The 23545-nt window shown below is 45.2% G+C and overlaps 1 protein-coding gene across 4 annotated transcripts in view; it reads left to right on the top strand.

Moving 5' to 3' along the window:
- ttn.2 (titin, tandem duplicate 2) overlaps nt 1-23545 on the top strand; it is a 231626-nt gene that overhangs the window by 18774 nt on the left and 189307 nt on the right. For all 4 annotated transcript variants that reach the window (XM_038719985.1, XM_038719986.1, XM_038719987.1 and 1 more), the window contains exons 10-37: nt 1713-1971; nt 2974-3040; nt 3155-3352; nt 4749-4891; nt 5036-5184; nt 5289-5516; nt 5798-6039; nt 6120-6352; nt 6444-6608; nt 7959-8127; nt 8218-9911; nt 9994-10275; nt 10374-10640; nt 11457-11729; nt 11837-12100; nt 12174-12434; nt 12899-13159; nt 13491-13754; nt 13884-14144; nt 14670-14930; nt 15169-15429; nt 15903-16047; nt 16131-16299; nt 17174-17405; nt 17534-17818; nt 17902-18027; nt 19076-19264; nt 22982-23032. In XM_038719985.1, coding sequence (XP_038575913.1) covers nt 1713-1971; nt 2974-3040; nt 3155-3352; nt 4749-4891; nt 5036-5184; nt 5289-5516; nt 5798-6039; nt 6120-6352; nt 6444-6608; nt 7959-8127; nt 8218-9911; nt 9994-10275; nt 10374-10640; nt 11457-11729; nt 11837-12100; nt 12174-12434; nt 12899-13159; nt 13491-13754; nt 13884-14144; nt 14670-14930; nt 15169-15429; nt 15903-16047; nt 16131-16299; nt 17174-17405; nt 17534-17818; nt 17902-18027; nt 19076-19264; nt 22982-23032 — 7399 coding nt within the window. The remainder of the gene's footprint in view (nt 1-1712; nt 1972-2973; nt 3041-3154; nt 3353-4748; nt 4892-5035; nt 5185-5288; nt 5517-5797; nt 6040-6119; nt 6353-6443; nt 6609-7958; nt 8128-8217; nt 9912-9993; nt 10276-10373; nt 10641-11456; nt 11730-11836; nt 12101-12173; nt 12435-12898; nt 13160-13490; nt 13755-13883; nt 14145-14669; nt 14931-15168; nt 15430-15902; nt 16048-16130; nt 16300-17173; nt 17406-17533; nt 17819-17901; nt 18028-19075; nt 19265-22981; nt 23033-23545) is intronic.

A 23545-nucleotide genomic window follows, 5' to 3' on the forward strand; every position in this document is an offset into this window, starting at 1 on the left:
AGTCAGGTTAAAATGTTTAAACCTCAGAGTTGATTATCCTACATTTACTGTAATTTTCTGCGGAAAACAAGACATTTGGAGATCATAGATGGGCTTGAGAAAATTTTTATTTCACTTTTTTTAATGACCATTTATAGACCAAACAAGTAGGGATGCACCGAACATTCAGCTACCGAAATTAATCAGCCGAAAACAGCAAAAAAAGCACTTTCTGTGTTCGGCCTAATGAGTCAAAAGACCAAAAACATTTTAACGAACAATCACGTTGCCATGTCGACAGTGTGGAAGCATTTTAAAGTTGCTGTTAGCTCAGCTGTTCTGCTGAACTGACTCAGCACATCAGCTCCATCTGTGGCTGACTTCTTAGAAAAGAACCGCTTCTGTGTTACTGTCACTCGTCTGTGAGAAGGAGGTTAAGCTAGCCGCACCTGAATTTGGAGTGCACACGTATTCAAGCCTTTACGGTAAGTGAAGCGGCCCAGAGCGAGCTGACAGGCAGGTTAGAGACAGTTTGTCTCTTTAGTATGAAGAGAGGCTCTGAAGACCAGAACCACATAAAACAGCATTTATCAAACCGGGTCGGACTGGATGAATTTAGCGCGAGGAGGAAACACATGTGACAACGTCCGGTTTTCAAAATAAGGCGTCTGTACAGGATGGAAATAAGTTTTAACTTCATTATATTCACAGGAAGTATAAAACATATTACATGTGTCCATTAGAAGTACGTGGACTCATATAATTTACTTTACTGGACCCTGTTGGGCCCCGGTCCCCCCACCATAGTCTCTCCACATCCTGTGGGAAACACTGAGGAAAAAGCACATTTTGACTGTTTAATTTATGCAGTGGTTAAAAAAGGGGAAATAAATGGAAACAATGTGAATGTACTTGTTTGGTATTCGGGAAAGTTTTTCATTATATACGGGTTCGGCCAAAAATTTTCATTTCGGTGCTTCCCTACAAACAATCGATAAATCAAAAATACTTGGCAGCATCATTGATAATGAAAACGACTGATGGCTACAGCCCTAAGCCAATCCCACCAAACTGGTTAGAAGTAGTGACTTTTAAACTACTTACACTTGAAGTGGAACAAATAAATCCTCTTCATATCCAACAGCAGAGCATCATTTTCCATCTTAATGTAGAAAACAGAAGATCTCCACTCATTATACCTGAGTGACAAGTTCCATTAAAGAGGTGGTATTATGCTTTTTGGCTTTTTCCCTCTCCTTTGAGTTATGAATCTTTTCAGTCAGTGGACATAAAGTTGTTCCTGTGATGTAGAGACAGAGCTCAGTTAAAACTTTATGGATACAGATTAATAACTCACCGCTCTGAAACTCTCGCTCCAGTCCATGTTGCCGAGCCGGTCGGCAACACGTACGGCTGAACCCGAGCTGTTTACCGGCTTCTCGCTGACCCGCCCTTCTCTGCTTCTGATTGGCTAGTAGTCCTTAACTAGGAACTGAGCATGTGCAACTCCCAACAAAGATCATTTAGACACAAGATGTATCACTCCATAGCTAAAACGAAGCCTTCAACACAGGCTGGAAAGAGGAGCTGCAGCAATGTGCAGGATGACAAAACAATTTGGTGTTTTATGAAAACTTAACCATGTAAATCTGTTTTGAACCTGAAAATGAGCAGAATACCACCTCTTTAAATCCGCCCCGGGTGTCTGAAGGTGTCACTGTTTTTCTGTTCAGAGCCTGAAGAATGTGACGGTGACAGAGGGCGAGTCGGTGACTCTGGAGTGCCAGATCAGCGGCCACCCCGCTCCCGTCATCATGTGGTTCAGGGAGGACTACAAGATCGAGAGCTCTATCGACTTCCAGATCAGCTACACGAACGGATACGCCCGGATGGTGATCCGCGAGGCGTTCGCCGAAGACAGCGGGCGCTTCACCTGCACCGCCACCAGCGAGGCGGGCACCGTCAGCACCTCCTGCTACCTGCTCGTCAAAGGTGAGGGTGGTCGGATACTGAGCAGAGGCCTGCACACAACTGTAGCTTATTTTAGTCAACAAAAACATTTGAGTTTATTTCATTATTATATTGTAGTTGTGACATTTTTATTTATATGTCTTCACAGCACTGACTAGCAGCTAAAACACCACCAGTGAACCAAAATGTCTTTCCTCAAAAAACATCTAGAGGAAGATTTAGATGGTTAATGACATGAATCCTGCACTCAGTTACCCAGAAAACCATTAGCTTATAGACTCGAGAGCTAGCAAGTAACACTGATGTCTAGTGTTAGATCAACGTTAGCTTTAGCTTACCTCATTGTCAATGTTTTAGTGGCTAATCCCAGTTTATCAGTGGGCCCGTCGATGAATTTAGTCCATAAATCTGTCAAATCTTTCCTTCCAAGAAACGGTTACGTTAGCTAACGTTACTGAAATTTTTAACGTAGGAAATCAATCTTAAAGGAGATTATGCTTTTTCACATTATATGACTGATCTACAAAGTTATAATGTTGGATGTTCGGGTTAAACATGGCCAAAGATTCAAATAATGAGGTTAGTAAGTATTTAAAAGAAATCCCTGTGAGCCAAAACCTCACTGCTTTCAACTGCTTTGTCTACCAACGTAATACAGAGCCGCTGTTCCATATATGGTCATTTGCTCCGCTGAGTCTGCATGTTCTGGCCAGCGACAGCAACACCCTGGTAACGTGCTTCAGATCTTGGCCAATCAGAAGACAGTGGGCTGTGAGAGGGGGGGCCTTAAAGAGACAGGAGCATATACAGCTTGTTTCAGACAGAGGCTGAAATGAAGGCCTACATGAAGAGTCAGTATAAGATAGAAAATATATTTTTTTGAACTTTGAATCATGCAAAGCTGCCATACAGGAGTCACAGAACTACAATATAGGCCTGGAAATGCAGCATAATATGTCTCCTTTAAAACAACTGTAGATATGATTTTTAGGTCTTATCCAGCACTTTTACTCTCTGTTGTAGTTTCAGAAGAAATCGAGAGCAGAGAGGAAACGACCGTCACTGAGATTGGAATCACTCAGGAGAAAACGTGAGTTGTGAAAGTCTGATGGATTTTTACTCAGCAGTCCGAATCAGCCGCCGTCATATTCCCTGTGAGTTTCCACAGCTGCAGTGTTTGATCCAGCTGTTTGTTTCCTTTCAGTGTTGCCGTGGAGACAAAGGAACAGGTGGTGGCGGAGGTGAGTGCCGGAGAGGCCGCCGCTCCCTTCTTCATCAAGAAGCCGAGCGCTCAGAAGCTGGTGGAGGGGGGAAGCGTCGTCTTCGAATGCCAGATCGGAGGAGTCCCCAAACCTCACATCATCTGGAAGAAGAGCGGAGTGCCGCTCACCACTGGATACAGGTCTGTGCACACCGTTATTACTGTTAAGCTCTCCATAGCCGTGTCCCTAAATCACCCACACCTGGTCAGCAGGTAACTGTCTGTGTTTGATGCCACGTCATAATTTTAATCCAGTTACTTTACGGATTTTACACAGACAGACAGACAGATGTATGGTGAGCTTATAAGATATAATGATTTGTTGTTGATTAAACCACCTGAAAGTATATAAATATTTCAAACATTACAATAAACAATATTTTAAACGTTCATGTATCAGCAATATCTTTATTTTGTGTTATAAAAATCTTTTCTCAGGACTCCTCATCATGTGCTTAATTAACAGCATTTTTCTAAGCAGACACCGTCAGTGCCGGACTTTCTTAAATTTAGGTTTAATTAGCATATTAGTTATTATTTTTTTTCACTTTCGCAAAATGAATGTTTTTAATTGCCGATGTCACTGTGAACAGACTCCTAAAAATATGATAAATCCATAATGATAACTAGCCTTCTTAATTAGAAAATGCTGTCTGACTTTCGCCAAGCAGACTGTTCACTGAGGAGTGATGGTTAAAATGTGTGACTGCAGAATCAAGTTCAGTCGGGGTGGGAATCTCCAGAGGCCCCACGATATGATATTATTGCGATTTTAAATATATTGCAATTTATTACCTTTTTCCTAACTTCAGATTGTGTCTTCAAAGGAAAACTCTTTTTTCTCATGGACTGAAAAAGCAATTGATTTTATTATCATAGTATCGAAAAGTAAAATTCTCATGTACAATTTATATAATAAGAGATCGATACTTGACCCCCCAACCCTAATAGTCAGGAAATTAATCAACCACTGTTTTTTAGACAGTCTATAGCTTTGATGCAGTTATGACCTGTACTTACTGGTGGTAACAGAAGTCTGGGGCAGCTGAACAAACTGTTGTCAGGCATTAATTGGTCTTTTTCCATATTAATGTGAACAGTTATGATCTGACTTTATTCTGCACATGGCACAAGTCTGCAAACAGTAAAAGTGAAAGGAGTTGGAAACCTGGCTGAGAAGGTGGAGGTGTCACTGACAAAAAACATTTCCTGTGACCACTTCATAAGTAAAGTGTGTTTCGCCAGTTAAATGCTTTTAATTTGATGCTTCAGTAGCAGGAAATGTTCAGTTTGCATCAGCAGTAACTTAATACAGAATTTTGACAAAGATGCACAGTTCATAATACTGCAAATAAATAAAAATTGCAATACTTTCATCACTGGCCAATCTGTGGGCCGGATGTGGTGGTAATGAATTGGCTGTTCAGTTTGAGTATCAGGCTAAACTTGAACCTGATCTTGTGGTAAAGTCGGATCTAAAGCGTCATGTTTACTTTTATGTTTTCACAAGGAGGTTTCCTCTTTTTTTCTCCATCAGATACAAAGTCGCCTACAAGAAGGAGACCGGAGAATGCAAACTGGAGATCTCCATGACCTTCGCTGATGATGCTGGCGAATACTCCGTCTTTGCCAAGAATCAACATGGAGAAGCCTCAGCCTCCGCCAGCCTGCTGGAGGAAGGTATCCGAAATCCTTCTGTTTCTCCGTGCAGGTTTATCGTATCGGAGCGCCGAGCTTCAGAAAGACTTTTTCTGTTTAGAAACATTTGAATGCATTAAGGAAAGCCTTGTTGGGCTCACAGTATCTCTGCATCTATGTTTCCAGGGGAATATGAAGCCTACATGAAGCAGCATGACGTGACCTATAAAACTGAAGTGACGACGACGGTGGTTCAGGAGCCCTCTGTGGTCGTGAGTCAATATGAGCTGGAACAGAGAAGAGTGACCACCCCCATGAGCTTTGTCTCAGAAACGGTGCGTCCACAGTTCTGTGATCCCATGAGTATAAGGAAGTCTCCCGGTTCATATGTAGTGTTAAACATTACAAACTGTCTTTTTTTTATTTATTTTTTTTGCAGGAATTTCTTATTTCTGCCTTTGAAGAGAGGATCATCCAGGAGATTGAGCTCCGTATCATGAGGATCACCTACAGAGAGCTGGTGATTGAGGACGGAGAGCTGATTGTGACTGCAGCAGAGGAGGAGGCGGTGCAGCCGGCCTTCGACACGCCGGTCAAAAACTACAGGATCATGGAGGGAATGGGTGTCATTTTCCACTGCAAGACAGGTGGAAACCCACTGCCAAAGGTACAGACTTCAACATCTCTCAAAGCTGGGTATACCTCTGACAGATGGTTCATAAATATCTTTTTTCAATTTCATCAGCATGATTTGGTTTGTAGCTCTGTTGATTTTTGTGGCTATGCCTCTGCAGGCTTGTTTTAAAGCCTTGCCTGTCCTTAAATAGATGTCAATGTAACTGCGTATTTGCAAACAGCAGAGACGTGACTTTGAAGACTGAAGAAACGTCAAACCCTTGTAGGACCTAACACTGAGAAGTTGTATAAAATGATGTTGTCTTTTGCCAGATTGCTTGGTACAAAGACGGCCAGCGCATCAGGCCTGGTGGCCGTTACCAGATGGAGGTTCTTCAGGATGGACGAGCCAGCCTTCGTCTGCCCGTGGTCCTGCCGGAGGACGAGGGCGTGTACACCGCCTTCGCCACCAACATGAAGGGAAATGCCGTCAGCTCTGGGAAGCTCTACGTGGAGCCGTCCGGAGCTGTAACCCCTCAAAGATACACACCACAGCCAGCTATGCAGAGGATCAGGTAAGGTTACTTTGACAGATATCACATACCAGTCTACCGTAATACTTTGATACTGACGACTCTGCTCCTCATCATCTAAGATCCACATCTCCTCGTTCTATGAGCCGCTCCCCCGGCCGTTCTCCCAGCCGTTCTCCCAGCCGTTCTCCCGCCCGCAGGCTTGACGAGACAGATGAGGCTCAGCTGGAAAGACTCTACAAGCCTGTGTTTGTCCTGAAACCTTCCTCAATAAAATGCTCTGAGGGGCAAACTGCCAGATTCGACTTAAAGGTTGTTGGCAGACCCATGCCCGACACATACTGGTTCCACAACGGTAAGAGAAACAATGTTCAAAATATTCTAGATACGCACTTTAATCTGTCCCGTCTGCCGCTTATAAAACCATTTTAACATCCTTTCCTCAGGACAACAAGTGGTCAACGACTACACCCACAAGATAGTGATTAAAGAGGACGGTACCCAGTCCCTGATCATCGTCCCAGCCTTGCCACAAGACTCTGGAGAGTGGACAGTTGTCGCTCAGAACAGAGCTGGACGGACTTCTGTCTCTGTAACTCTTACTGTTGATGGTAAGTTTGTGCTAAATGTATTATACTTAATCAGATGGCTTTCTTTTAGCATAAAAATATGTATGAGATGACCACACACTATAATTTTATTATTGATGTTTTCGACCACAGTTTAATGCAAGTGACGCATGCAGTCAGATACAGCTTTTATACACTGAACAAAATTATAAAGGCAACATTTTTGTTTTTACCCACATTCATCATGAGCTGAACTCAAAGATCTAATACTTTCTCTATGTACACAAAAGGCCTATTTCTCTCAAATAATATTCACCAATCTGTCAAAATCTGTGTTAGTGAGCACTTCTCCTTTGCCCAGATAATCCATCCACCTCACAGGTGTGGCATATCAAGATGCTGATCAGACAGCATGGGTATGGCACAGGTGTGCCTTAGGCTGGCCACAATAAAAGGCCACTCCAAAATGTGCAGTTTCACTGTATTGGGGAGGGTCCTGAAACCAGTCAGTATCTGGTGTAACCACCATTTGCCTCATGCAGCGCAACACATCTCCATCACATAGAGTTGATCAGGTTGTTGATTGTGGCCTGTGCAGTGTTGGTCCACTCTTCTTCAATGGCTGTGCGAAGTTGCAGTCAGGTCAAGACCCCGATGAGGATGACGAGCATGCAGATGAGCTTCCCTGAGATGATTCCTGACAGTTTGTGCAGAAAATCTTTGGTTATGCAAGCCGATTGTTGCAGCAGCTGTCCGGGTGGCTGGTCTCAGACGATCTTGGAGGTGAAGATGCTGGATGTGGAGGTACTGGTGTGGTTACCGGTGTGGTTAACCGGTCTGCGGTTGTGAGGCCGGTTGGATGTACTGCCAAATTCACTGAAACGCCTTTGGAGACGACTTATGGAAAAAAATCAAACATTCAATTCACGGGCAACAGCTCTGGTGGACATTCCTGTAGTCAGCATGCCAATTGCACGCTTCCTCAAAACTTGTGGCATCGTGCTGTGCAATGGAACTGCACATTTTGGAGTGGCCTTTTATTGTGGCCAGCCTAAGGCACACCTGTGCAATACCCATGCTGTCTGATCAGCATCTTGATATGTCACACCTGTGAGGTGGATGGATTATCTCGGCAAAGAAGTGCTCACTAACACAGATTTTGACAGATTTGTGAACAATATTTGAGAGAAATATGCCTTTTGTGTACATAGAGAAAGTCTTAGATCTTTGAGTTCAGCTCATGATGAATGGGGGCAAAAACAAAAGGGTTGTGTTTATAATTTTGTTCAGTGTATATACAGTCCACATCTTTGGAGGGTTGCAGCTTCAAAAAATGAACCATATTATTAAATGCTGTTTTGTTCTGTCATTATAATATTTCATCATCTACAGCTCGAGAAAGCCTGGCACGCCCTCAGTTTGTTGAGAAGCTGAAGAACATCAGTGTAAAGCAGGGCACTCTGGTTGAGTTGGCCGTCAAAGCCATTGGAAACCCCCTGCCTGACATTGTCTGGCTGAAAAACAGTGACATTATCAGCCCACACAAACACCCACACATCAAGTATGTATCTTTTATTTTAGCTACGAATGTTTTTTTTTGATCCTTTGACACAGGTATATGAAACTAAATGTCCTGATCAATATATTTCAGGATTGATGGAACTAAAGGAGAGGCCAAATTCCAGATTCCCTCAGCTGCAGGCACAGACAGCGCCTGGTACACTGCTACAGCCATCAACAGGGCTGGCAGAGACACCACACGCTGCAGAGTCAATGTAGAGGTGGACTTTGCTGCTCCTCAAGCTGAGAGAAGGCTCATTATCACCAAAGGAACCTACAAGGCCAAGGAGATCGCTGCTCCAGAGTTGGAGCCCCTTCATATGCGATATGGTCAAGAGCAGTGGGAGGAGGGCGACCTTTATGACAAAGAGAAGCAGCAGAAACCACAGTTCAAGAAGAAGTTGACCTCTGTCCGCATGAAGCGCTTTGGTCCGGCTCATTTCGAGTGCAGACTGACCCCCATCGGTGACCCCACGATGGTAGTGGAGTGGCTGCATGACGGCAAACCCCTGGAAGCTGCTAACAGGTTGCGCATGGTCAATGAATTTGGCTACTGCAGTCTTGACTATGAAGTTGCTTACGCTAGAGACAGCGGCGTCATCACCTGCAGAGCTACTAACAAGTTTGGAGTCGACCAGACCTCGGCCACCCTGATTGTGAAAGATGAGAAGGGCCTTGTTGAGGAAACACAGCTTCCTGAAGGCAGGAAGGGAGCGCACCGGATGGACGAGATGGAGCGCCTGGCTCACGAGGGAGGACCTGCAGGAGTCAGCACTGATGATGAATTTGAAAAGACCAAACCTGAAATTGTTCTGCTTCCTGAACCAGCCAGAGTGCTGGAAGGCGACATTGCCCGATTCCGCTGCAGAGTGACTGGTTATCCAGCACCCAAGGTTAACTGGTACCTCAACGGACAACTTATCCGCAAAAGCAAGAGATACAGACTTCGTTATGATGGTATTTACTACTTGGAGATTGTCGACATCAAGTCCTATGATGCAGGAGAGGTCAGGGTGGTTGCAGACAATCCTCTAGGCACAACTGAGCACACTGTGAAGCTCGAGATCCAACAGAAAGAGGACTTTAGATCCGTGCTGCGTCGTGCTCCAGAACAGAAGGCAGAGGCTTCGCATGAGCCCAGCAGAATTGGATTTGATGTTGTGAAGGTCGACCGACCTGGCGAGTCCGCACAGGACAGGGAAGTTGTTAAGCTGCGTAAGACGCAGAGAATTGTTCACGAGAAAACGTCAGAGGAGTCAGACGAACTGAAGAGCAAGTTCAAGCGCAGGACCGAGGAAGGGTTTTATGAGTCCATCTCTGCTGTGGAGTTCAAGTCTCGCAAGAAGGACGACTCCTATGAGGATCTACTGAAGAAGACCAAGGAGGAGCTGCTTCATCACTTGAAGGAGAAAGAAGAAGCTGAGAGGAAGAGGTTGGAGGAACAAGGAAAAGTTACCATCCCCACAATCAAACCGGAGAGGGTCCAGCTGTCCCCAAGCATGGAAGCACCCAAGATCCTGGAACGCATTGCAAGCAAGACAGTTGCTCCAATGGATGAGGTTCGCTTCCGAGTCAGAGTCGTTGGCAGACCAGAACCTGAGTGCCAGTGGTTTAAGAACGGCATTCAGGTGGAGAAGTCTGACCGGATTTACTGGTACTGGCCTGAAGATCATCTGTGCGAGCTGGTGATCAGAGATGTCACGGTGGCGGATTCTGCTAGCATCATGGTGAAAGCCATGAATGTTGCTGGCGAGGCCTCAAGCCATGCCTTCCTGCTTGTGCAAGGTATAGGCACCAAACCAGTATTATACTCATTAGCTATCTGCTGATTTATGTCAGTGTCTCACTTTGTATTTTCTCATTGCAGCCCAGGCAGCAGTCAGCTTTACACAAAACCTTGAGGACGCTAGAGCAAATGAGAAGGACACCATGGTGACTTTTGAGTGTGAAACTAATGAACCTTTCGTCAAAGTCAAATGGCTTAAGAACAACATGGAGATCTTCTCCGGAGACAAATACAGAATGCACTCAGACAGAAAGGTTCACTTCCTGTCTGTGCTGACAATTGAGATGAGGGATGACGCCGAATACAGTTGTGTAATTGTAGACGATGAGAGCGTCAGGACGAGCGCAAGGCTCCATGTAGAAGGTAATCTTTACACCCATAATCTTTCCTTCTACTGTTCTGTTTGGTCCTATAAGTGTGGATTTGTAGATAATGTTTCATTAATACCCTTCTGTATCCAGGCGCTACCCTGGAGCTCATCAAACACATGGAGAACATTGAGGTGCCAGAGACCTACACTGGAGAGTTTGAGGTTGAGCTGTCTCGTGAGGACGCTGAGGGCAGCTGGTTCTTCGGAGACAAGGAGCTCTCTCCCAGCAGTAAATACATCATGTCCTCCCGCCGAGGAAGACACACCCTGTCCGTCAAGGATGTCAAGAAAGTGGACCAGGGAAAATATACCTTCGTATGTGGAGATCTGACAACCAGCGCCTCACTGAAGATGAAATGTGAGCAAGTTTACAGATTTGCTTATAGCAGCATTCTCAGAATTTCTCAACAGGAGTGAATTTAGTGATTCTCTGAATTCAAGAGAACACTTTTAGGATGCCGGCGAAAGTGTTTTTACGGTTCTGAACGAAAGGGAAGTCTTTTCTGGTTTCCCCTCTGATGTCCTCCTGCTGCTCTGCCTCAACTCTGTGATTTATGAAGTTTCCTGATGGACAGATAGCAGCAGCTAGCGGTTACTGTAACGTTAGCAACAAGTACTTGTAAAGCTAACAGAGTAGCTGCTGTTACCAAATGGCTCTGAACCAGCGGTCCAAAGCTTCTGTGCTGATGTTAGAGGTGGAAACACCAACCCCCCCCCCGGAGCACCGAGCTTCCAGTCCGGGCTGAATCAGCAACAGGACGGCTAGCTGCACGGCTAACTGAGTAGCTAGCAGCAGCTGCTGTTAGCAGTAGTTAGCGGCTAAAGTAACTGCTAACAAACAAACTCTGGAGGCAGAGCTGCCGGAGGACATCAGAAGAAAAATCAGACAATATTTTCTCCATCAGTTCTGATCCAGTTTCAGTAAAAACAGTTGTCTTTTTGTACAGTAATCAGTGAGGCCTAGTCTCGCGTAGCAGGCCACACAGCTAGGCCCCGCCCCTCTGCTGTGCTTGGGGAAGTTGGCCAATAGTATATAATAAAGTATGAATCTGAAATTTTAATTCTACGGCAACTTTAAAGTGTAATGAGTAAATTAGTTAGAATTCACCCACCTGATCGTTGTCCTTTTACATTGTGTTGTAATGTGATAATAATGGGGTTTCTCCACCTTTAGTGCGCCCGGTGACCCTGATGCAGCCCTTGACCGACCTCACAGTGTGCGAGGGTGACATCGCTCAGTTGGAGGTCAGGTTCTCCCAGGAGAACGTTGAAGGAACCTGGATGAAGAACGGCCAGGCCATCACCGCCTCGGACCGCGTCCACATCGTAATCGACAAACTGGTCCACAAGCTGCTGGTGGAGAATGTCACCAGAGATGACGCTGCTTCCTACTCTTTCGTGGTTCCCGCCCAAGACATCTCCACCTCGGGAAAACTCAATGTTCAAAGTAGGAGTCAGAATTAAAACGAAATCTTCGTGATACCTACCGCTAACCATCTCTGGAACACCTTGAACTCTCTTCTTCTCTGATCATTTTATCATCTTTCTTTACAGCGATTGACATTGTGGTGCCACTGAAGGACGTGTCCTCCATCGAAGGCACCAAGGCTGTTCTGGAGGCCAAGATCTCCGCTCAGGACATCACCTCGGTCAAATGGTACCATAACGACAAATTGCTGATGCCCAGTGAACGATTCCAGATGGTGGCAAAGGGATCCAAGCAGCGTCTGGTCTTCAGTAGGACCTACGCCTCCGACGAGGGACAGTACAAACTGGTGGTCGGCAAGGTCGACACCAGCTGCAGCCTCACTGTGGAAAGTAAGACAGATTTTCCAAAGATCCTGTTTTTTGGTTCCGGTTCTGTGTTGTAACCACGGTGTTGTTTTTGCAGAGGTACACATTGTGAAGCACATGGAGGACAAAGTGTGCTCCGAGTCCCAGAACGTGACCTTTAACGTCGAAGTTTCTCACCCCGGAATCGACCCAGTCTGGACATTCAGGAACCAGCAGCTCAAACCTGGACCCAAATACAAGATGGAGTCCAAGGGCAAGGCTCACTCTCTGACGGTCATTGACGCCATGAAGGACGAGGAGGGCCAGTACATGTTCCACGCCGGTGAAAAGACATCCAGCGCCAAGCTCTCTGTCTCCGGTAGGTCCAAACTCTTACTGAGTTGCCCAAATGACATTCAGCTCAACTCAGTCACTGATTCTCAAGACCCAATTGTGTGACTAAGATAGTAGTTAAACATTTCAGTTCAGTTCCCTGCTTTTACTTGCATCAGTGCAGGTTACAGCAGGGTGACACTGTGTTTACAGGGACTGTCCTGTCCTAACAGAAGGGTTCAAGCTTGAATTTCAACAGCGGCTTTTGTGTCCGTCATGGTCAGGGTCTTGCTCAAGAAAGGGCCTTTGAGTGTGACACTGAAGCCCTAAAAATGTACCCCTGCAGTGCACCTTTACAATGACATGATCATTAAGAATATGAAGGTATTCTAAAGACCCCGGGTCTTTAGTGGCGGGACATGCCTATATAAGGACTTTGCCTCAATATAAATGCTATTACAAAAAAGATATGCGATCAGATCTGGGATTGACCGGCTCTGTTTCCACCAGGTGGAGCCATCACACGGCCCCTGCAGGACGTGACGGTGGCAGAGTCTCAGACCGCTGAGCTGGAGTGTGAAGTCGCCAACGCCAACGCTGAGGGCAAGTGGCTGAAGGAGGGTCACCCCGTGGACTTCAACGAGAACGTGGTGAGCGAGGTGAAGGGCGCCGTCAGACGCCTCGTCTTCGTCATCACAAGACCGCAGGACGTCGGCGAGTACACCTACCAGGTGGCCAACTCCAAAACCACCGCTAACCTCAGGGTGGAGGGTGAGTACCGGCTTCTCCACACACATGCTGCACGTTAGCGCGTCTACATTGTTTTTAGACCAAGAACTCTGGTCGAGTCTCATTTGATCCAAATATGTTTTACAGTTTCCGAGATTTATGTGAAACCCTGATGTTTCCTGTGGCGTCACCATGAGAACATTTTAAACTGTACTCAGCACACTTTGAAGGAATCTATACTATCCTCCTGCTCCTTATTTGACCCATTAACGTTCCCTCTAGCGCCCCCTGCAGGACACACTGCTCTAAAAGCAGAAAAATCATCATTGTCAGTACGTTGTTTAAATCCTGAGTCCTGTGTTTCCATCTGCAGCGGTGAAGATCAAGAAAACTCTGAGGAACCAGACTGTGACGGAGACCCAGGAGGCGGTGTTCACACTGGAGCTCACCCACACCGACGTGAAAGGATCCCAGTGGATCAAGAACGGCGTGGAGCTTCAGAACAGCGACAAGTACGAGATCTCCTCCGACGGCGTGGTCCACACGCTGAAGGTCAAGAACTGCAACACGCAGGACGAGTCGGTTTATTCCTTCAAACTGGGAAAACTGTCCGCCAACGCTCGGCTCAACGTGGAGAGTAAGTGTCACTGATTAACTGTTAAATAAAAAAGACTTCTGTCCCCATAATCCATTGCCAATAAAGTCATGTAGGAGCAATGTTTTTCTGCGTCATCCTGTTAATTTTCTCCGCTTCTTGTTTCTGCAGCGATCAAAATTGTAAAGAAGATTAAGGACGTGACGTCGCTGCTGAATGGCACCGCCTCCTTCGAGATGAGCCTGTCACATGACGACATCCCCGTCAGGTGGATGTTTAAAGGCGCGGAGCTGAAGTCGAGCGACAAGTGCAAGATACTGTCGGAGCGGAAAGCTCACAAACTGATCCTGCAGAATGTCGACAGTGGCGACGCAGGAGAGTACACCGCCGTGGTGGGACACCTGCAGAGCAGCGCCATGCTCACTGTGGAGGGTACGCAACGCAAACAGCTGAATAATAAAGAGGTTTCAATAAAAAAGAGGATTAGAAGATATAATCATGTACAGTTTCCTGAGAAATCAAATGAAAACATTGAATGGAATTTGTGAAGTTTAGATTAAATTAAGTTAAACCAAGTTTGTTCTGTCCGGCTTTCATAAATATTTTACTTTTTTGTCAGTTTTCTTTATTTTAACTCAAATTTAAAAACAATTTGTAGTGTGTAATATGTTTTAATAACAGTTTTTATTTAAATTTTAAAATAATGTTATTTATGATTTAATATGTATTTTATGTAATACAACAAATTAGTATTAAATAAAATACACACAAATTAATTAATATTAGTTTTAATGTAGTGACCTTTTAATATAATATTTTCTATTATATTATTCTATCTATATTCATTATTGGAAAAAAAGAATGATGTTTAAACTAAATTTAATTTGGTTTATAATAATATAATTTTGTATATTCTAAGTTTTATAAAACGTATTTTTCTGCTTTTGTCTCTTGCAGCCCTGCGAGTCACCAAACCCTTAAAGAGCGTGAAGGTCCCGGAGACCCAGGTGGCCACGTTCGAGTGTGAAGTTTCTCACTTCAACGTGCCGTCCACCTGGCTGAAGGACGGCGTGGAGATCGAGATGAGCGAGAAGTTCAGGATTGTGGTTCAGGGGAAACTCCACCAGCTGAAGATCATGAACACCAGCACGGACGACTCTGCAGAGTACACCTTCATCTGCGGGAACGACAGAGTCTCTGCGACGCTCACCGTCAGCCGTAAGACAGTGTTCCAATCAGATCACAGCAAAGTCTCGTCTCTGAGCGCAGCAAGTTATGGCTAAAATAAAATAAGTCAAGATTTCATTCAAACATTTGACAAATCAAACATAAAGAGCATCGACTGAAAATATAGCAAATAAAGTGGAGTTCAGTAAAAATCAATTTGTCTAATTTGAAAACCAAGTTTTCAGTTCTGTCTCAGTTTAGTAAATGTTTTCTGTCCCCTCCTCTCCAGCCATCCTGATCACCTCCATGCTGAAGGACCTGAACGCTCAGGAGAGGGACACCATCACCTTCGAGGTCACGGTCAACTACGAGGGCGTCACCTACAAGTGGCTGAAGAACGGCGTGGAGGTCAAGTCGTCGGACAGATGTCAGGTCCGCAGCCGGCAGCTCACGCACTCGCTCACCATCCGAAACGTTCACTTCGGAGACGGAGGAGAGTACCAGTTTGTGGCCGGCTCCGCCGCCACCGCCGCTAACCTGTTCGTCGAAGGTAACGCGCCGCTTCACGTGTTCGCAGGCTTCTTACACAGAGCTGGAAACAACCGACAGACTAAACATGTCCGCAAAATCCTTATTCTGAAATGCTCCCTGTGGGATCTGCAGATCGGAACTAAAGCGGGTCACAGAGAGCTGTGAAGAAGGTCGTGGAAGCACAAAAGGGACGTATTAAAAATAAGTGATTACCGCGGCACACACACGCCGCCAGTGTCAGTCCGGGGTGATATATAGCAGCTTAAGTCCGTCCCTCAGAATTCACGTGATGCACGGCAGTGAAGAGAGTTTTGTTATACAAAAGTTACTGAAAACATATTTGTTGAGTGAGACAGACGAGAAACAAATAAAGAACCAACGCTGCTGATGTGGAGTCAGATCTGATCTGTGGAGAAGCCTGTTAGAAAACCTGCACGTTGATTTACTTTTCTCTTTGGAAACACAACTCCTACTGTTTTTTGTCCTTTTCAGCTCGTGTGATTGAGTTCACCAAGAAAATCAAGGACATAAAGATCACAGAGAAGAAGAAGGCCATTTTTGAGTGTGAGGTTTCTGAGCCGAACATCCAGGTGATCTGGATGAAGGACGGTCAGGAGCTGGACACCACCGAGGACAGGTGGGTCCCTTTCCTCACATCAGCAGAGGCCTTTTCAAAGGTAGAATCTGAGCTGAAGCTCGTTCTCTGTGTCGCCTTCACAGGTACATTGTGACGGCAGAGAAGTACGTTCACCGCCTGATGGTGCAGACGGTTCGCATGTCCGACGCCGGAGAGTATTCGGTGGTGGCCGGATCCAGCGTCTCCAAGGCCCAGCTGATCGTGGAAGGTCGCGACATCCGGATCTCCGAACCTGCCGAGCGGGAAATCACGGTGAGACGGATGTTCAGTTAACAGTCAGCCTCTCCACACTGTTGTCAGGTCAGGTTCACAATCATCAAAGACACGTCTGTCCTCCAACAGCGAGGAAGGACCTCTTTATTTCAGGACCGCACTCTCAGAGCTTGGCATGTGGAGATGTTGCACGTCTTTTTTATGATAACTAGGGCCATTTATACATGCAGAAATATTACATATGAATGTTTAACTTATTTATGGATTATATGTTTTTATGACTTCACCCGGAAAGTTTCTGTTAGTACGTGGATTTTATTTGAGTTCTGAAGAACTCGCAAGAAACAAGAAACAACATTTTAGTCAAATGAAACTCGTCACTGAGCTTCGAGGGTCGAGTCAGTGAACTCTTTACAGCGTCCTCCACCCTCCAGATATTCAGGTATTTACATCTGAATGAAACAAACAAGTAGCACTAAAGGCAGAAATCAAAAAGAAAACTAAATTATATTTACAAGGCAGAAGCAGACATACATATACACCCCAAAGAAGATAATGGTGGCAAAAGAAGATATTATTTTCAGCATCGTTTCATCGGTGGATTATTATCCACTTATTATTATCAGTTCATTATTTAGAATTTAAACAGTCGAAAAATAGTGAAAAATATGAATATGAGCACAATGATATTCAATTTAAAATAACATGAAACAGGGAAAAGGAGCAAGTCGTCATATTTGAGAAGCTTCATGAGTAAATTAAAGATTAAAACAGACGTCCATCTGAACGTGGGAGAACTTTAAAATAAGAGTAAGCAGGAAAATTCTCACAGTTGTGTTTGTGATGGTTTGTGAAACGTGTGAGGACGTGTTGGCAGAGGAAGCAGACAGCAGAAACCTTCTTTCTGTCGCAGGTTCTGGAGAAACACAGAGCGACCTTCGAGTTCGAGGTGAACGAGGACGACGTGGAGGGTCGCTGGCTGCGGAACGGGGTGGAGATCCAGTTCTCGGTGGAGGAGAGGTTCAGCTACGTCGCCATCAGGAAGCTGCACCGCCTCACCATCTCCGAGACCTACAGGAGCGACGCCGGGGAGTACACCTTCATCGCCGGCAAGAACAGGAGCACCATGAACCTCCGAGTCAACAGTGAGTCCAGCAGCACGATCATGACCCCTCATCACGGTTTGATTATAAACAGTCCAGCTGGGCTGTTGCTATCTGGCTGCTCTCTTCTGTCCGGGCTCACGAAATCTTTCGTTTCCTGTCTCGTTCAGTCCCGGAGCCTCCTCAGATCCTCCGACACATGGAGCCCCTGTCGGTGGAGGCGGGTAAACCGGCTCGCTTCTCGGTGCAGGTGAGCGGCATCCCTCAGCCTCAGGTCTTCTGGTACAAGAACTCCCAGGCCCTGTCCCCGGGCTTCAAGTGCAAGTTCCTACACGACGGCAACGAGCACTCGCTGCTGCTGATTGAAGTGTTCCCCGAGGACGCCGCCGTCTACAACTGCGAGGCCAAGAACGACTACGGCACCGCCACGAGCACTGCGGCGCTCAACGTGGAAGGTAAGACGGGATGTTACACCTGTGGGACAAAGACGAACATCTTCACCAGGACATGTTCAGATGCAGGTTTGTGTGTGTTGCAGTGTCAGAGGTGGTTTCTCCGGACTCCGCCGCCACCGTCGCTCCTCCTGTCGTCATCTCGCCCATCGCCAGCACCTCAGCCCGCGAGGGAGAGCCAGCTCGCTTCCAGTGCCGAGTCCGCGGAGACGGTAAGGAAACTAAACTCCTTATTACAGAGACGTTCTTGAGGTTCTTTATTGATAAGATTGACGTCATTAGATCTGGGATCTCACCTCGTGTCTTCTGAGAGAGGTCTGAGATGTTCCTGGTCCTAGCCTTTTGTCTGTAATAAATAGCTCTCTTTTAAATGGAATATGCTGTGGTTCAGTCTCTCATTAAAAAACCCAATCTGGACCCTATGGATTTTAATAATTGTAGGCCCATTTCCAAATGATCTTTTATGTCCAAAATATTGGAGAAGGTCATTCTTTCTCAACTCTCCTCGTTTTTATCTGAAACAATGTGCTGGATAACGGTCAGTCAGGTTTCAGGGTACATCACAGCACAGAATCTGCACTGCTTAAGGTACTAAATGATTTGTTGCTGTTTGGTGATTCTGGAAATTGTGCTGTTTTACTCTTGCTTGACCTCAGCGCGGCTTTTGACACCGCTGATCATGACATCCTCCTGGATCGCCTAAAATTCGAGTTTATATGTTTAAAAACATATAAACTCTGTTGTTAAAGGTGGCTTTTTCCATTTAAGGACCACAGCAAAACTGAAATCCATTCTCTCAGTAAAGGACCTTGAAACTGTCTCACATGCTCTTATATCCTCTTGAATTGATTACTGCTATTCCTTGTACTCTGGCATCTGTTACTCATCTTTATCACGCTTGCAGGTTGTTCAAAATGCAGCTGCTAGATTGTTAACTGGTAAAAGGAAGAGGGACCGTGTCTCCCCGATATTGGCGACTCTTCATTGGTTACCAGTGAAATATAGAGTCGATTTGAAGGTGCTGTTAATTGTTTTTAAGGCGACATGGACTGGATTTCAGAACTCCTGATGTTTGGCCTGTTTTAATTTATCTGGTTAAAATTTTTATGTCTTCTAATGTATAACTTTGTCCAGCACTTTGCTCTCTTTTTTTAAAATGTGCTTTATAAATAAACTTGACTTGAATAAAATGGCTACAAACGATCATTTTAATAATAACTCTGTCATCACGCTCCTGCTTTTCCTTTGACCTCCGTCCAGATGTGAAGATCAGCTGGTTCCACAAGGAGAAGGAGATCAAGCAGTCGGACTTCTTCAGGATGTCTCAGTTCGACGACAGCTGTCAGCTGGAGATCTCCAGGGTTTACCCAGAGGACGAGGGCGAGTACAGCTGCGTGGCCACAAACGGCGCCGGAACCGTGTCCTGCTCCGCCACGCTCACTCTGGACGGTGAGTTTGTGAAATGCTGTTTTTACCCCTGAGAACGGCAAACGACAGAAGCCGATGATATTTATCACTTATCATCTTATCTTCAACACGTCAGGTGTTATTTCCTGATCAGGTCTTTATTGTTGTGTCACCTGGAGATAACGGACGTCTTTTAACCCTTTTTCTCTGAGATTAGCTAAATTATTTCATCACAGCACAACAGATCTACCCACAAATATTTAATTATTTATTACTTTATTAATAACCCGCTTAAGAACAACTTTGCATTTACAAGGACGGCCATTTAAATGTTTTACAGGGAGAGGGTTTAGAAGAGTACTTCTAAATAGGTTTTTACAACAGATTTGACAGATATAACAGAAAACAGTTTACACAGGAGTGGATAAAATGTTTGTCATGTTGCAGCAAAGTTTATCACCGTATCATATAAATTCTACAAGCTGTTTAACAGCCGCGGCCGCCTGTTAATGTACTGCAGAGACAAATGAGGGAGTGAAAATGAATGCTGATGCTTCCCACAGGCTCGGAGCTCACTGAGAAGGAATCAAATCCTACGGCCGTCACTGCCACCAGATCTCAACCCAGCAAAGTCTTAAACTATCATCAAAGCACAAAATAAGGAATTCTCTTTGTTTTGGATCTGATGCGTCCCCCGTGTGCCGATCACAGTGCTGTTCTTCTTGACTGAAACTTTAACGGATCCCAGTGAGCACCAGTTCGGTGATTTGATGACTGTGTTGGCAGCCAACAAGTCCAAACAAGGATGTAACTCTGTGTGGATAAAACCCCGACCTCTTCTGCTGTAACGGTATTATATTACTTCCTCCTCTGCTTCAGAGAGCAGGACAGTCATTATTCTCACCACCTGAGAGGTCACATTCAGAAATCATTTAAAAAAGCTTGTTTTAGACATTTTTTTAATAGCAGATTCAATTTCTAAAAATCTTTCTTTATACCAAACACAGACTGGTTTCAGACTGAAAATCACCCAAACGGTGCTGACTGGGATGAATTTAAATCAAGTAAAGCACATAAAGTCAACGAACATGCTTCCTTTCAAGGTGAGAGTCAAACAGCGAGCAGCCCTGCTGCGCCTCAGTGGCACGTCTCCACCAGCCTCACCAGCCTAAAGAAGCCCTCCATCGGCCAGAAGCCAGTTTTCATCCAGCCAATCACGAGCTGCACGGTGCCGCACGGAGCGGTGGCCCGCTTTCACGCATGTGTGTCCGGCATGCCGAAGCCAGAGATAAGCTGGTTCCACAACCGGCAGCCGGTTCGGCCCACCAAGAACGTGGTGTTTCACTTCGACGAGGTGACGAACACCGCCATGCTCATCGTGGTCGATGCTTTCCCCGAGCACGCGGGGCAGTACACCTGCAGAGCGGCCAATACCGCCGGAGAGGCCGCGTGCTCGGCCACCCTCACGGTAACCACAGAAGAAGAAGGTAACTTCTGGATCTCCCCCTGAAACCGCACACTAAAATAAACCTGTGTCTCTTCCTGCAAGATTAATTCACCCTCCTCAAACCTCCGACCATCTCCAGACAAAACACCTGAAGGGATGTCCCGAAGCAATCTGCAGAACATCAGGTCGCTCCGAGCGTTTATTCTGCCAGAAAAAGTCTCTTTAAGATAAAAAAATATATAGATTTCATGAAGCAATAAAAACAAGTTATCTGTCTGATAACAAAAAGACTCCATGAATAATGTAGCAAAAGGCTGTTCGATACGGATCGATGTAAAGAATGAATACCGGTTGTAGACGTGTAAATCTGCTAGTTTACCTGTGTTACCTCTTCTAGATGTTTGGCCTTGAGCCGTGAGCGCAAAGGTTTCGTTTAGCTCGTAGCTGCTGCTTCAAGGAATTCATCCGAGTCCACTTGAGTTTACCCCTCCTTGGATAGCTGCTAAGGTATAACAGGACTACTAGCTCTGCTGATGAAGGATGGGACATGTTGTAAAGAGGAACTTTATTTCCTCTGTAGCAACAAACAAAACAAAACGGCCTGAACGATAGCCGTGTTTCCATCACCGTTTCTTTTTTATGCACATTTTGAAGTGTCGCATTGGAAAGATGTTGACGGAAATGTCAAAATCCTTAATTTCGCAAAAAGGTCACTTGAGGTGGTTTTTGCCTTTGTTGAAAAAGAGTTAATGCCCTAAATGGGAGATGGAAATGCCGAATAAGTTCTGGCGTAGCGATCTTATGTCTGATCAGCTGTTTCTGCTGTCGGCGTCTCGCCTGATATTCCCATAACGTGCAGAGACATGGCTGGTAGCAGTTTGGCCTCTTGAAACACATTCCTGAGGACCTCTCTCCATTTTTCTAAGATCTGTGGTCATCAGGTTCAGCCATTTATTTGCTCCAAACCAGCTGATTGCCTTTTTTCCCCTTTTTTGCGACATTTCAAAAGTCTCCTTAAAATTTGCGTGACAGTTAGATGGAAACATGGCTGCAGCCTGAGCATCCAGCCCGTCTCCCGTCATCGAGCCCCACACATGTTTTACCACTGTTTAAAACAAAGGAGAAAAAATGTTTTAAGACTCATTAACTATTATATTTTTTATAATTTAACGCCTATTTAATAATCGTGGCTCGTCCCTAATCTGTAATAATCCAGTATAATAAAAATACTAATGAAACTGGCAGACTTCCAGAGATCAGCACCGAGCAGGAGAGCCTACAGTTGGTCGGGACATCCCTCCGCCCTCCTCTGGACTTGACTAACCCCACAGTTCCAGAAACAGGAAGCACTTTGTTCACGAATGCACCGGTTTGTTTGAATGGTGGGATCATCACCTCTCCCCTCTGCTCCACCTTCATCACCACTCCCCACAGGAACAAACTCATCCCTCCACCTTCCTTCATCCTCTCCATCTTCCTCCTCTCCTCTCCCTCACAGGAAAACTCTGGGAAATGCATGAAACTCACATGTAGACCCTCTCTGTTGTCCCTCCCTCCTCCAGGAAACTCAAACCCTTCTCTGGCTGCTTCACTTGGTGCCTCTGTGTTACGTAACAACGTTTTTCACCGTCGTCTTACAGACGTGGGTTTATCATTTAGTTCTGTTGCTCTTACACAGTAGGCCATTACCACTGCGAGTAACGAAAGAACAAGTTGGAGAGGAACTGAAACAGTGTTGTTACAAGATAAAGTGTCCACACAAGTCCACACAGACGTGGTTGACAGCTCATGGAAACGTCGAGTTCAGATTATTTTACCAAAGTGTTGTTCTAGGCCTATTGCTGACCACTGTTAAAGGTCATTTTGGTTGCCGTGTTATTCTCAGTCAGGAGTCTTATGCTGCAGAGCTCTTAGGGTGAAAGGCCTGTTGCTGTAGTGCAGGGCGGGGCTACACTTGACTAAAGAATATATATACTCATGATCCACTGAGCTGTTTTTGCTTTTTGTGTGTTTTTGAGTTTCAGGTTCTGGATGAAAGTTAGTAAATGGAACTTGAGTTAAGTTTATTTTGTCAAACTGACACTTCTATGGTCAAAACTTTCTTAGACAAACAAACAGACAGCGCAACTTTAAAGGGTTCATGTTTTCAAATTTCCAGACAAGGGAAACGAGAGCGGTGGGAATCCAGTTTCAGAGGTAGAACTCACCTCTTAATGAGAATGAACGTGTGAAGGTTTGAAGACCCTCAGTGGATCGATGTTCTCACAGTGTACTGATGAAATCTGAATGAATGTCGTCTCTTTCCTTCACAGTGACTCATGTGAGAGAGCACATTGAAGCCAAGATTGAGCAAGAAGTGAAAGGTAAGGATCTCCCGTCAGGTTTCTGACCAACGTACATTAGAGACACCAGATTATTATCGCACATGTGAAGCAGGCACAATGGACAAGGGACAGTTTGACCAGATCTCTGTTTTGCTTCAATCATTCATTTTGAAAGTAGTCTGTCACGAGGTAACTTTGATCCAAGCTTTGGCTCATTGAAGATGGTTTTTAAGTGGAGACACTGTTGAGAAACCGGAGAAAACAACAGCTGTGTGGGTGCATGTGTCATGGGTTATTTGGATTATAGTTGGCCTTCATTCAGACTGCTTTTTTAAATATGTCACTATGTTGAACTGTCCCTTTAAGTGATCTTTGAATGTCCACAGTAGCATGTCATCTTAATGTGTCTTGGTAGAAATTTCCTTTTGTCTGTATTTTTCTTATTCTGAGAATATTCCACGGGTTCTCCCAGGCGAGCACTGGTAGAACTTGCCTGTACCAGTTTTTGACACTTGCGGTTTGCATCCAAAAGTTCCTTTCGTTTTGGCATGA

This window comes from Micropterus salmoides, unplaced genomic scaffold (genome assembly GCF_014851395.1).
Source record: "Micropterus salmoides isolate LMB-PRFRI ecotype aquatic unplaced genomic scaffold, ASM1485139v1 Ms_hic_scaffold_15, whole genome shotgun sequence".
NCBI lineage: Eukaryota > Metazoa > Chordata > Actinopteri > Centrarchiformes > Centrarchidae > Micropterus > Micropterus salmoides.